The sequence below is a fragment of the Protopterus annectens genome, chromosome 12.part0 (assembly GCF_019279795.1).
Source record: "Protopterus annectens isolate FY-2018-M chromosome 12.part0, PAN1.0, whole genome shotgun sequence".
NCBI classification, from domain to species: Eukaryota; Metazoa; Chordata; order Ceratodontiformes; family Protopteridae; genus Protopterus; species Protopterus annectens.
In genome coordinates, this window is record NC_056746.1 from 1,281,409,492 (window position 1) to 1,281,422,820 (window position 13,329).

Genomic DNA, 13,329 nt, shown 5'->3' on the forward strand with positions numbered 1-13,329 from the left:
TGTAACAGACTCTCCATCCACATAAGACAAAGCTCATCCCTGTCCATGTTAAAGCACAACTTGGATCTATGGATAGGAAACAGAAAGGTTACCCCAGAACTGCCCTCTATACTACTAAAGGACAGAGGCAGCTCCTTAAATGTTTTATCCCATGCATGGGTCCCCTTAAATTATCTTATGGTATGATCCAATTATTCATACTAGGGGCAATATATAATTATTGACCATCCCATGGTCAATAATTATATATTACCCCAGCTATTCTCATTAGGGGTAATATATAATTGTTGACTACAAGGGTGGGTAAGGCCAGTCTCTAATCGAATGGGATAGGTTAATTTGAGCACAAAAAATGAACTTATCTAGGCTTAAAACTGTCTACAAGGGCAGCTAGCCTAGCACTTACCAACAAACATGTGAATCTACGAATGCAATATTATGCCAAGTCAGGAAGGTAAACAGCACTTTCAGTGATATTCTTAAAAAGTTAAAAAGCAGTTTTCTTTTTCTTTTTGGCTCACTCTGTAGATAATCCGTTGTCATGCCAGCTTCCTGTATCACATAGCCAGCTCCCTTTTCAAATCCGGTGTAGACTGCCTACACTAACACTCTTTCCACCTTCTGCTACTGGATGCAGTGACATAGTCCTACTCAAATACCATCCAATTCCCAAAGAAAATTAATTCATCAGATTTCTACAGATGGAGGGAGTGCTATGACTCAATCCTGCTTCATTGTATGAATTTGGGGAGTAACAATATAAGGCAGGCTATAACGCACCATGTCTGTGAACATTCATGTTTCCTGTTTCTGTGATTATTCTCACAAACACGTTAAAAGAGAGGGAGGGGGGAGTTGACCTAAGCTGTATTGGTGGCTTCTTCAAAAACAATGACACCACAGTATCAGCAGCTGGTTTTAGATAATGGAGCTGCCTTACCCGTCTAGTGAAGCAGTGTTGAAATATCGGTCTCACTTCATTGTACTCACCTCTCTTTTTGTGGTATTATAGGCTTAATGCAGTTAGTTAAATCGGCAATTGTGAAGAATGAGAAGCACTCTCATCACACAGTGACAGCTGTTTATTTCTGGTTCTTGTTTCCACAGATTTCATGACTGCTCTCAGCCTGTGACTTCATATCTAAAGCGTTTAACTCACTGGTCAAGAATCTTGGAGAATTCGAATCTGGAAGATGCTGGCTGTCTATTTTGGATTCCTCCTTCTCTTCCCATGTTTGTCTTTGTGCAACAATCCTGGACTTAAAGTGCAAATAACCAGGAAAGGAATTGATTATGGTATGGCTGCATTTCTTTAGCTTTTTTTCTTGCCACAAAGTGCAATATGTACTTAAATGATTCATTGCCAGTTCTGGTTTATCAGAAAATGTCTAGACACTGAAATTAATTACTTGAAGCCTGATAGCTAGGTCATTTTGTGTCCTGTGCAGTCTCCAGACAGACGCCCCTCTCAAACAAAAGTTGGTGTCCAAAAAAATAAAGTTGCTCTAAAGAATCTCAGCATTTAATTCATGCTCAATTGGCAGTTCTTTAGCACTACCAGTCACACCCCATTTTGACATTCTGCACCCAGAGTAGCTGACTTCTTTGCCCCACCCTGGTTATGGTACTATTCATGCCACTTGCAGGCATTTCTCTGCTCCAGTTTTACTCCCCCAGGCTGGAGTTTATGTCAGTGGAGTAGTGTGTGCATATTGCCTTATGTGCATGTTGCCTTATGTGCATGTTGCTTTATGTGCATGTTGCCTTATGTGCATGTTGCGTTATGTGCATGTTGCTTTATGTGCATGTTGCCTTATGTGCATGTTGCGTTATGTGCATATTACCTTATGTGCATGTTGCTTTATGTGCATGTTGCCTTATGTGCATGTTGCGTTATGTGCATATTACCTTATGTGCATGTTGCCTTATGTGCAAGTTGCTTTATGTGCATGTTGCCTTATGTGCATGTTGCGTTATGTGCATGTTGCCTTATGTGCAAGTTGCTTTATGTGCATGTTGCCTTATGTGCATGTTGCTTTAACAACAAGCTTACCCTTGCAGATCAGTGTTTTGCTGCTGTCAGATCTTCTACTTTCCATCCTAGCAGCACTGCTCTTACTAAGCACCTGATTTCATCCACAGAGTTTTCTGCAGTGATTCATTTTTATTTACTGATTTGTTAATCAGGTGAGTTTACTAGTCCTGTGACCCTTTTTAGTCATAACTTGTTTCATTTCCTGGTAAACCTCCCACTTGGAATACTATAACATCCTCTACCTAGGGATTCCTGACTGTGAACTTGGCCACCTGTAGCTGGCCCATCTCTTTGGTCCAGGTACTTACTCTTCTATCTTATTACTAGCATAATATGCCAATCCTGTATGAAGTACACTATCCACCTATTCATCAGCCCAATATTTTTAAAATTCTAGTCACATTCCTGAAAATTCTGACCCCCATTTGGGAGATCTACCATTATACTGATCGCTCTGTACCCTGTGATTGGCCACCCCGGGACTGCGGGCACTTCCAGAGGTGTTCTGCCATTCATGCCTTTGCTTACCAACAGCTGTGCATCTGGAACATTCTAATTAGATGGCTGAGGGAGCTCCCCATGGTGAGCAACTTTAAACACTTCTTATAAACATACTTACAGCTGACTGATGTGTAGTTTAATTTCTGCTATTATGCCATTCCACCCTCCTTTTTATTCTGGTCATTGCCTGATTTGTACTCTGCATTTTCCTTGCATTCACTGGCTTATGATACTGCATTTGCTTTTCTCTGTAATTTTTACTTTGGCTTCTTCATTCATGATTTTATCTGTGCCCGTGGTCAGATACAAGCACATACATAAAAGTAAATACATTTGACCTTCAATCATTCAAATCTGTTGTGAAAAGTTAATAAATTAAATCATGGCAGATTATTTATCCCTGATTTACCTGTGTGTTTCCAAAGAAGGGTGGTCTGTGGCATGGACCCCAGCACATCTTCACAGTTCTCCATCTGTGTGGAAAACAGACAGTAGGTAGGAGCTGCCCTTTCTTCAGGAATTTAGAGGAAAACAGCCGTAGAATTTAGAGACACTATTTTTGGGCAGTGGCTGAGGAGTTACTTTTATAATTACAGCACAGATTTAGTTGGCCTGTTAGCAGGTACATCATTGCTAGCTTTAAAACTTGCACAGCAGGTTTGCAGATGAATGTGCTAAAGATCCAGACACTAAGTATCTGCCAGATGTCAGGCAATGATGACTGTCTTCCAAAGCACTGCTTTTAGCTCTGCCTTTATGCCCTGGGATTCAGAAGGCTTACTGTGGATGTGGAAGACCTAACTCAGAAAGTTTCCACATAGAGGTAATTCTGACCAATTCAGACACCGCTCTTCCACTTCTGATAGCCATAGTGCAGACAGAGGTCTCACTGGTAAAGTCTCATCCAAATGCAGCAATCCAGGGCAGCAGGTAATACAAACTAGTCACATGTTCTTCCCCAAAAACAGTACTGCCAGAGGAGCAAGGCAATAGATCGATTGTTGCTCTACCAACTTCATTTCTTCACATGGTGGAAAACGTGAGATTCAACTAAAAGATGGAGTTTACCTATTCACTTCAATAGGAATGGTGCCGCAACTACAGGTAGGTATTTGTCTGCTGTGTGTGTGTGCATGTAGATATATGCATGTGCATTACTGTAGGGTCGTGTGTGTGTGTGTGTGTGTGTGTGTGTGTGTGTGTGTGTGTGTGTGTGTGTGTGTGCATGTGTGCGTGTGTGCGTGTGTGTGTGCGTGCGTGCACACATGTGTGTGTCTGGGTCTTCACCCTGGGGGGAGATAAGTATTGGAAGCCATCTCCATGTTTCCCTCTCCCTCTCTGTCTCTGTGTCTGTCTGTCTGTATGGGCTTGTTTGTCTCTGTTTGGGGATGTGTGTATGTGTTTTGTGTAAGACAGACAGAATATCTGGAAGTGTGTGTGTGTGTGTGTGTGTGTGTGTGTGTGTGTGTGTGTGTGCGTGTGTGCGTGTGTGTGCGTGTGTGTGCGTGTGTGTGCGTGTGTGTGCGTGCGTGTGTGTGCGTGTGTGTGTGTGTGCGTGCACACATGTGTGTGTCTGGGTCTTCACCCTGGGGGGAGATAAGTATTGGAAGCCATCTCCATGTTTCCCTCTCCCTCTCTGTCTCTGTGTCTGTCTGTCTGTCTGTATGGGCTTGTTTGTCTCTGTTTGGGGATGTGTGTATGTGTTTTGTGTAAGACATGGGCGGCACAGTGGTGCAGTGGTTAACATTGTCACCTCACAGCAAGAGGTTCTCCGGTTCGATTCTCGGCTGGGGTGCCTTCTGTGTGGAGTTTACATGTTCTCCCTGTGTTCGCGTGGGTTTCCTCCGGGTACTCCGGTTTCCTCCCACATTCCAAAGACATGCATCTGGAGCATTTCTCCCCGGGCCTCCGCTGAAAACAGGCTCTGTGGAACCTAGTCGGACATTCCCGGTCAACAAATGTTAAATAAATAAAAATAAAAAAAGACAGACAGAATATCTGGAAGTGTGTGTGTGTGTGTGTGTGTGTGTGTGTGTGTGTGTGTGTGTGTGTGTGTGTGTGTGTGTGTGTGTGTGTGTGTGTGTGTGTGTGTGTCTGCATGGGTATCTGAATGTGTTTGTATCTATGGATGCTATAGAGTACCTATTTTACTGAGATGCTTAGGCTGGTAGGGAGAACACTAGTGTGGTCAGATCTGATATAGCAGTATTCGATTCAAAGACATGGTAATGAGCCAGTAATGAGGTGCTTTACCTTGACCCTGGATTGGAGATTCTGTCCTTCACACTAATTAACCATCACGTATTAATCAGTTAGTGTTGGCAGAGAGAATCTCTCTGAATCCCAAGGCTAGTCTTAGCTTAATTTGCCTTAGTACATTGCTAAACTCATATGAAGGTTTCTGCAGGGTCTATATATTAAAAGAACGAATAATCAAAATTGCGAACACTCAGATGAGTGAAAATGCGAGTTTTTTTTTTTTTTATCGCAGTACATTGAAGATCAGAACATTTGCTCTTTCTTCACTGTAGTGCAATCTCAGAGTTGGAATATTATTTAGCAGGGGTTGTGGGGGGGGGGGGGGCACATCTCCCCACAATAACTTTTTCAAGTTGCTGCATTTTCGTTCATCTGAGCTTTTGTAATTTTAATTATTCATTCTTTTAATATAGACCTTTTCTGCATGATCATGCCTTTATTCACAGGAAGACCTATAAATGAATCTTATTGCTTTTAATTAAGAGTGAGCAGTGCTTTATACAGATATTCCATACTCTCTATAAGTTTTAAAGAGATTCCATTTTTTTCTATTTTTTTTTTTTTTTATCTTAGAGAATATAACAGTGAATTTGAGGGTGATGACTAGGAACAAGGAATTGGAATATAGGGAGCTAATCTACCAAATAAGAATTTATGTAAATGTGCATCCAAATATCAATAACTATATTTTCAAGTGGGCTTCCTCTGAGTGCTCTGTTTCATCCCACATTCCAAAGGCATGCAGTAGGTGAAATGTAAACTCTAATCTAGCCATAGCTGTGTGTGTGTGTGTGTGTGTGTGTGTGTGTGTGTGTGTGTGTGTGTGTGTGTGTGTGTGTGTGTGTGTATAGTATGGAAAAACAACAGCAGGAGGACTTGCCACCCAGCAGTATGAACATTGACTCTAGATGTTTGTCATTGTTGAAGTGACAACCCAACCACACCTGCAAAAATGGGGTTGTAGATGGATGAATGGATATATGGATTTCTATTTCAAGTGTTTTAAAAAAGAGATTTTCAGACTTGCAAATATGTGCATATATTCAAAAATGATGTATACAGTTTTGCAATCTTTTGCCATTTTACAAAGTTTGTATTATGCTTTCTTTTCTTTTTTTGTGGGTTTGTTTAATTAGTGTATTGTGTTTTTAACTGTGCAATGTCATTTTGTGGCATCTGAGTTTTATACTGTTTAATTGAATGCGTTTCTACTGGAAGATCTATTTTAATGAAGCCCTTCATGAGTTTTTGGAAAAAACCCATTTGATAAATGCATTTAAATATATGCATTTACTTGTTACATCTTAGTTGTGGTACTGGTTTTGAAGACCCTACATACTACATGGCTTATGATGTTTCTTTTTTTTTTGGCAAGTCTGTATTGGCACTTTGTTCATATCTGATGTTATAGAGATGTAAGAGGAGGGCATCATTGCAACAGCTCTTGCACCTGTCCTAGGTAATGTTAGAGATTTCACCTTAGGTTTCTTCAGTATTACCACCTGGATGTAAGCAATGCTGGTATTCAGAGAGCTGATGCAATGAGAAAGATACAGTTAAGAATGGACAATCTTTCACCAGTGCGGGTGAAATTCCTCATGTATGCCCTGCAGTACTCTAACCATCTCTACCTGCCTCTTAGCAGCAGTGGCTTGTGCCTGAGATATGTCACTGGCCAAGGCTCTTGCCACCCCTATAGTGCCTTTTTTAGGTGGTGTTCCAAAGACAAAATTACCACCATAACAGCTACAAACAAATGCAATTTGAGGGTCATGATGCTCAACACTAGAAGTCTAAATATCAAAATTCACTGCCTCAAAGTACTCCTTAAAATGGAGAACATCGACATTTGTACTGTAACAGAGACCTGGTTCAAGGCAGCAGAAAGCACCCCTGCACCACCAGGCTACAACTCATTCCACACCTTTCGGCCCCAGAACTTGGACCGAAGCTCCAAAGGCAGTGGTGTTTCCATATGCATAAAGGATGCGCACACCTCCAGACTGGTAGCCCAACATAATGCATCTGAGATACTTCAGGTGCAGCTAAAATTGTTTAAGACAGTGATTCAGGTCGTAGCCTGCTGTAGGTCCTCAACCATGTCCCAAGATTCACACACCACATTCCTAAGCACCCTGGAGAATATTAGGGTCCAATCTAACATTCTCACACTGGGCGACTTCAACTACCCCTCCATTAACTGGGAAAACTACTCATGTACCAATACAGTTGCCCAACTCTTTCTGGAATTCATTAATTCCAGTGTGCTGGACCAGCTTGTTCTTACCCCCACTAGAGGTAGCAATATCCTTGACCTGGTCATTACTAACATGGGCAACCGTTGCTCTGCACCAATAGTCAACTCCTCCCTGGTTAGATCCAATCACAAGCTAATCACCTTGGAAATTCACATCACTCTCACCTCCCCAACAAAGGTAACCACAATGAAAAACTTCTCCAAAGCTAACTTTGGGCTCCTAAAAACAGAGGTAGCTAACTTCACGGCACCCATGCAAATGGAGAATAGTTGTATGACCACCAAATCATACACCAATGGACTGTACGAACATGTATACAAATGCATGGATCTTGCCATACCCAATAGAAATAAGATGCTCTCCTCAAAAAAAAGGAAGCCAATCTGGTGGTTCCCCTGCCATAAACAAACTCTACAACAGAAGGAGGAAACTGATGCAGAATAAGGTGAAGTCCCAAGACTGGAAAAACTCCCTTATCAGCCTCAACAAAAGGTTGAGATCTCTCATCAAATCCTCTAATGCTAGCTATGAAAACAGAATTGCAGCAGATAGTAAAGACAACCACAAGGCCTTCTATAGTTATGTAAAGAATATCCATGGCAATACCCAGATTTGCTCTGAGCTACTGCACAACGGTACCTCCTATACTGAGCCAACAGATATTGCATATATACTGGCGGACAGATTCAGTGCTAACTTTACCCCTCTTGCCCCCCCCCCCCAAAAGGACCAATCACAATGCCAGAAGATTGTCAGGAACCCAGTATTACTGCTGCACAGGTTAAAACAGCACTGTCCAAGGCCAAGAATACAGCTTCTATGGGACCTGACAGTATCCCTGGCTGTGTTCTACATGAACTACAGAGTGAACTGACACCTCACCTGTGTTCCCTGTTTAATCACAGCATCACCTCAGTCTTTGTCCCTACCGAATGGTGCACTGGTACAGTCATCCCTCTCCACAAAGGAGGAGTGATTACAGATCCCGGGAACTATTGCCCTGTTAGCCTGATGAGTCCGATATGCAAAGCTATGGAACGGATCATCATGGACCTAATAAACAAGGATATAGGGAATCTCCAAACTCTGGATCCTGCACAGTTTGGTTTTGTGAAGAGTAGATCATGCCTGCTCAACTTGGTTGACGTCTTTGTGTCAGTCACCAGAGCTGTGGATGAAGGCAAGGTGGTTGACACAGCCTACCTTGATCTGGCCAAGGCCTTTGATACCATTCCCCACTCAGAAATCATAGAAAAACTCACTAAGCTAGGCATCAACCCCTATGTCACTAGGTGGATTGCAAACTGGCTCACAGATAGAACCCACAGTGTGAAAGTAGCTGACTCCAAGTCAGACTGATGACCAGTCACGAGTGGAGTCCCACAGGGTTTGGTCCTGGGTCCTCTCCTGTTGGGTATCTACTTCTTTGAAGTCCAGGCCAATACGAAAGGACTCTGGCTGACAAAGTTCGCAGATGATTGCAAGTTGGGAGCTATTATTAACTCCCCAAGTGATGTTGACATCCTACAGAAATGCCTCACTGAGACCAATGACTGGTGTCACAACCATGGTCTTAAGCTCAATGCCAAAAAAATGTGTCTTCATCCCCTTTGGGAAAATCTCAGTTCCCTTGAATTACCACATTGATGGTAGTCCACTGAATACAGAAGGCATTATAAGAGATCTGGGAACACAGGTTGACGGCAACCTCTCTTTTGACCACCACATTGCCACTGTGGTCAGAAAGGCCTTCTATGTGGCACATCTCATTAATAAGGGTTTTGCATCCAGGAAGAAAGAGGTCATTGTCTCCCTCTACTCTTACCTTATTAGGCCAATCATCGAGTACAATGCCCCATTTGTCATGCACCTCACTCAACACCTGCAACAACTGGAGAGGCCACAAAAGTACCTCACAAAGAGGATCCTAGGCCTTAAACACTTGTTCTATATGGACAGACTCAAAAAACACCAACTATTCTCTGTCTCATATCGCCTACTTAGAGATGATCTCTACTTGATTTTCAAAGCCATGTCTGACCCAGCTCTGTTAGAAATGCTACATCTAAATAAATCCCAATTCCTCTGCACCACATGATCCAGAGACCTCAACCTCATTACCACAATTAACAGAACATGTTGGAGGGACAGGTTCATAACCCAGAGACTGCCCTTGCTATGGAATAGACTTCCCATACATGTCAAGCAGAGCACCTTACTAGCCCTCTTCAAGAGAAATCTTGATGAGTGGATGGGAAATAGAAAATTCTCCTCGGGGATCACTCAAGTGGCTCTGCTCGACAGAGGCACTAGGAACTAAGGTTGGGTGGCATGATGTCAGGGTAATCCTATGGGCTAGGCTTGTAAAGGCTCCAGGGCCATTAGCCTAGTACACACCTATGAACCTATGAACCTATGAACACACTTGGTAATGGACAGCCAAGGCCTTGCAAGTCTCAAGTGCTTACTGTGAAATATGCTTTCAACTGGCACCCTTCTGATCTTGTACTGGTACCTCTGAAATGGCAGCATGTTTGTCAAGGTGTTCAGGCTGTTAACAAGCAAACAGGTGCTGAGCTACTTTGTGTTCCCCCTCCCCCCTGCTATAGTGTAATTTCCTCATTCTGTTTAATATGTGAGCCTGTGTCACTGTCTATGGAGGTATTCACCTGTTGTGGGGTGGGGACGTCCTTCCACTACACTTTGCGACTGTGTCATGAATATGAGAGCTATGGCATCATCGTCAACAAACATTCTGCTGTGAGCATCAGCCTGCTGTATTGAAGCACAGGAAGTGGTTGTGCTATGACATCATCATCAACAGACATTCTGCTGTCCGCATCAGCCTGCTATGCTGAAACACAGGAAGTGATTGCGTTTATGACATCATCATCAACAGACATTCTGCTGTCAGCATCAGCCTGCTGTGCTGAAGCACAGGAAGTGGTTATTTCTGGTGCTAATCCTGTTAAGAAATAAGTTATAAGGGTCATATGTGCACAGGAATCATGGCCAATAGATCTCAGCATAACATATTTAAATCAGATATTCCCTAACCTTCCACACTGCATGACTACAGTTGTTGTAGTCATCTGAAACTACTTGTGTCCATACCACCTCTGATGATCCCAGTAGCATCTTCATCTGCATCAAAGTCATCACACCTTTTAGAGAGAAGGTACTCCTCATCTGGTGTTGAAGGTTGGACTGTGAAAGGGTCACCACCTGTGCTGCTATGGGCAACTGCATTTTGCTTAGTTACTGTCCTTGCATGTCCCACATGTCATTTACTCTTTTCCAATACTGTGCCAATGTGTGGGTCCCACTCCCTACAGCATTGCTGCCAGCCACTACCTTAGCTCTCTCTGCATACTCTGCCCTTTTATCAAAGAGACATTTGCCATTAAGTCATCAAACCATCCATGAAGATGTCATTCTCCCTGATTTGTCACTCCATTGTCTTGTTTCCTGCTGCTGCAGCATTTTGTAACCTGCAAGCAAATACTGTCTCGCTGTTAAACCATTCTCCCACACATGACATCCCAGACTAGTAATATTTCATTAATCCAGATCATAATAAAAATTAGAGAAGTGCAGTAAGTGAAGTATTACATCTACTCTTGTCTGTCATGAAAAACTGTACTGTGATTCTTAAATGTAAAGTAATAACTGATTCCTCTTATGGTGAGGCACTGTGCAGACTGATGTATTACAAATCAGATTTTGTTACTGTTTATCTTTCCTCTGCCCAATGACAGTGAAAATTGTGCCCAGAAATCCCCATTAACACATGCATACAGCAGTGGTGGCTTGTGATATTGGACTGCAGGACTGCAGCCCCCCAGCTGTAAAAAGAAAAGAAAATACTCAGACTGCTGTGAAAATGTCCAAACCAGTAATTTAGAGTGTCCAGACCATTTAACTCAGACTGCTCACTGCTGTAAAAAGAAAAAAAAAATTAGAGGGAGTGTCTGTTTAAAATTTAGAGGGAGTACCCCATTTCTCAAACTCAGACTGGTTAAACAGCAGTCCAGAATGGGAAACAACATTTCCCAAACTCAGACTGGTTAAACAGCAGTCCAGAATGGCAAACAAGGCATCAGACTGCAGATGCCCTAGAAGTCTATGCGGTTACAACTGCATACACCGGAAGCGGATCAGACTGCAACATCTGCAGGCTGGATAACTGTAAGCCTGCTGCTCTCGCGGGACCATAGAGGCAAGCTGAAGCAGGGTTTACCCAGAATCTATGCTCTGAAGCAGAAAGCAGAGTTTACCAGGTTGTTTATGGGGACCGATTGCCTGAAGCAGAAAGCAGATTTTACAGGGGACCAAGTTGTTTATGAGACTGTGACGGACAGACAGCATTTGGGTACTTTCATTTTGAAGTGTGTGTGGAGTTCAGGTACTAAGTTCATACAGAGCTTTTAAAGTGTGTGTGGAGTTCAGGTACTAAGTCCATATGGAGCTTTTGAAGTGTGTGTGTGTGTGTGTGTGTGTGTGTGTGTGTGTGTGTGTGTGTGTGTGTGTGTGTGTGTGTGTGTGTGTGTGTGTGTGTGTGTTCAGGTACTAAGTCCATATGGAACTTTTGAAGTGTGTGTGGAGTTCAGGTACTAAGTCCATATGGAGTTTTTGAAGTGTGTGTGTGTGTGTGTGTGTGTGTGTGTGTGTGTGTGTGTGTGTGTGTGTGTGTGTGTGTGTGTGTGTGTGTGTGGTGTTTTCAGGTACTAAGTCCATAAAGAGCTTTTGAAGTGTGTGTGTGTGTGTGTGTGTGTGTGTGTGTGTGTGTGTGTGTGTGTGTGCGTGAGTGTGTGTGTGTGTGTGTGTGTGTGTGTGTGTGTGTGTGTGTGTGTGTGTGTGTGTGTGTGTGTGTGTGTGTTCAGGTACTAAATCCATACGGAGCTTTTGAAGTGTGTGTGTGTGTGTGTGTGTGTGTGTGTGTGTGTGTGTGTGTGTGTGTGTGTGTAATGCCCCTTGTAAATATACATGGTGGCTGGAGACAGGCTCAAACTCTGTACCTTGTATGCAGATAGCAAGGGCCTGAATTCCCTACCCATCACCACTTGTGAAAATATTTCAGATTTTTGCCTCATATTTTTGTTCTGTTCCTCATAAAATCTGTGGTTTTCTGGAATGATAGATGTGAATTTCAGACTTCATATTCTTCAGAAGGTATATGTAACACAAAACATTTTATTCTAGCAATTTTCTAAGTTTGTAAGATTAATATTTGAAATGTGTCCCTATTTTTGGGGCTGTATTCCCCCATTATTCGGTTTGTCCAGGTTTTTTGTGCTAAGAGGTTGAGAGCTATGGTGAGAACAGAATTCACTGAATATGTTTGGGGGATGTATTTGCCCATTATTCACTTTGTCCAGGTGTTTTGTGCTAAGAGGTTGAAAGCTGTGGTGAGAACTGAATTCACTAAATGATAGCCATTTAAGTTTCAATCTTCCTATCTTTGCAGAAACAGCTAATTTGGCATTGTGGTATATTGCTCTGACTGTAGTGCACAGGGTCCTGCGTTCAAGACCTGACAGTGAAATGCTTGGTGATAACACAGCATTTTATTCTAGCAACTTTCCAAGATTATCCAAGCAATGTTTAAACTGTGTCTCTGTTTTTTGGGCTTTTGTCCCCCAACAATAAATGTTGGCTTTTCCAGATGTGTTGTGCTGAAAAATTGAGAGATACAGTTGAGTGTTGAGTGGATTTTACAAGGAGCTGAGAGCTTCAGGGGAAGAGAAGTTTAGTGCTGCTTATGCTGAGTCTGCTTGCTTTGCTAATAGTACAACAGGTAGTGTACTTGCTTTTGATGCAGAAGGCTGTGGGTTTTACTCCCACAGTATGTAGATACATTGCTGATACTGTACTGTGTTATACTTTTAAAGGGGGTGGATGCTGCAGTCCTTAGAATGTCGTCCTTGGCAGAGATACCTAGTAACTATGAACCTGTTATCAGTTTGCCTTCCAGTCCCTATTGCAATATTACTAGCTTATCATTTTTTTAGTGTAGCATAGGCAATGTATTCATCAAGGGCAACAGGCACTTTATTTGTAGATGAAACAATGAAATATAAAGTTGTTTGCTAGCAGCAACCTCTTCATTAGTTGCAGATCTCTTTAATGTGGAATTATTTAGATGACTGGTGGATTGTAGAAGTTTGAGTAGACTTTTTGATGGAAATGTTCTGAATTGGGCAGTTTTGTCATTATCGGTGCATGCATTTTGTTTCATTGTTTACTGGAAAAATGTTCAAAACAATAAATTTAAAA

General features: G+C 42.3%; 1 protein-coding gene across 2 annotated transcripts in view; it reads left to right on the forward strand.

The window, feature by feature from the left end:
* Window positions 1–825: 825 nt before the first annotated feature.
* The window catches only part of LOC122817132 (bactericidal permeability-increasing protein-like), a 286,884-nt gene continuing 274,380 nt past the window's right edge, over window positions 826–13,329 (forward strand). Inside the window, exons 1-2 of one of the 2 annotated variants that reach the window (XM_044090323.1) lie at window positions 826–1,003; window positions 1,108–1,296. In XM_044090323.1, the coding sequence (XP_043946258.1) occupies window positions 1,194–1,296 (103 nt within the window). In that variant the 5' untranslated portion in view covers window positions 826–1,003; window positions 1,108–1,193. The remainder of the gene's footprint in view (window positions 1,004–1,107; window positions 1,297–13,329) is intronic. The other variant, XM_044090324.1, reaches the window with a different exon arrangement.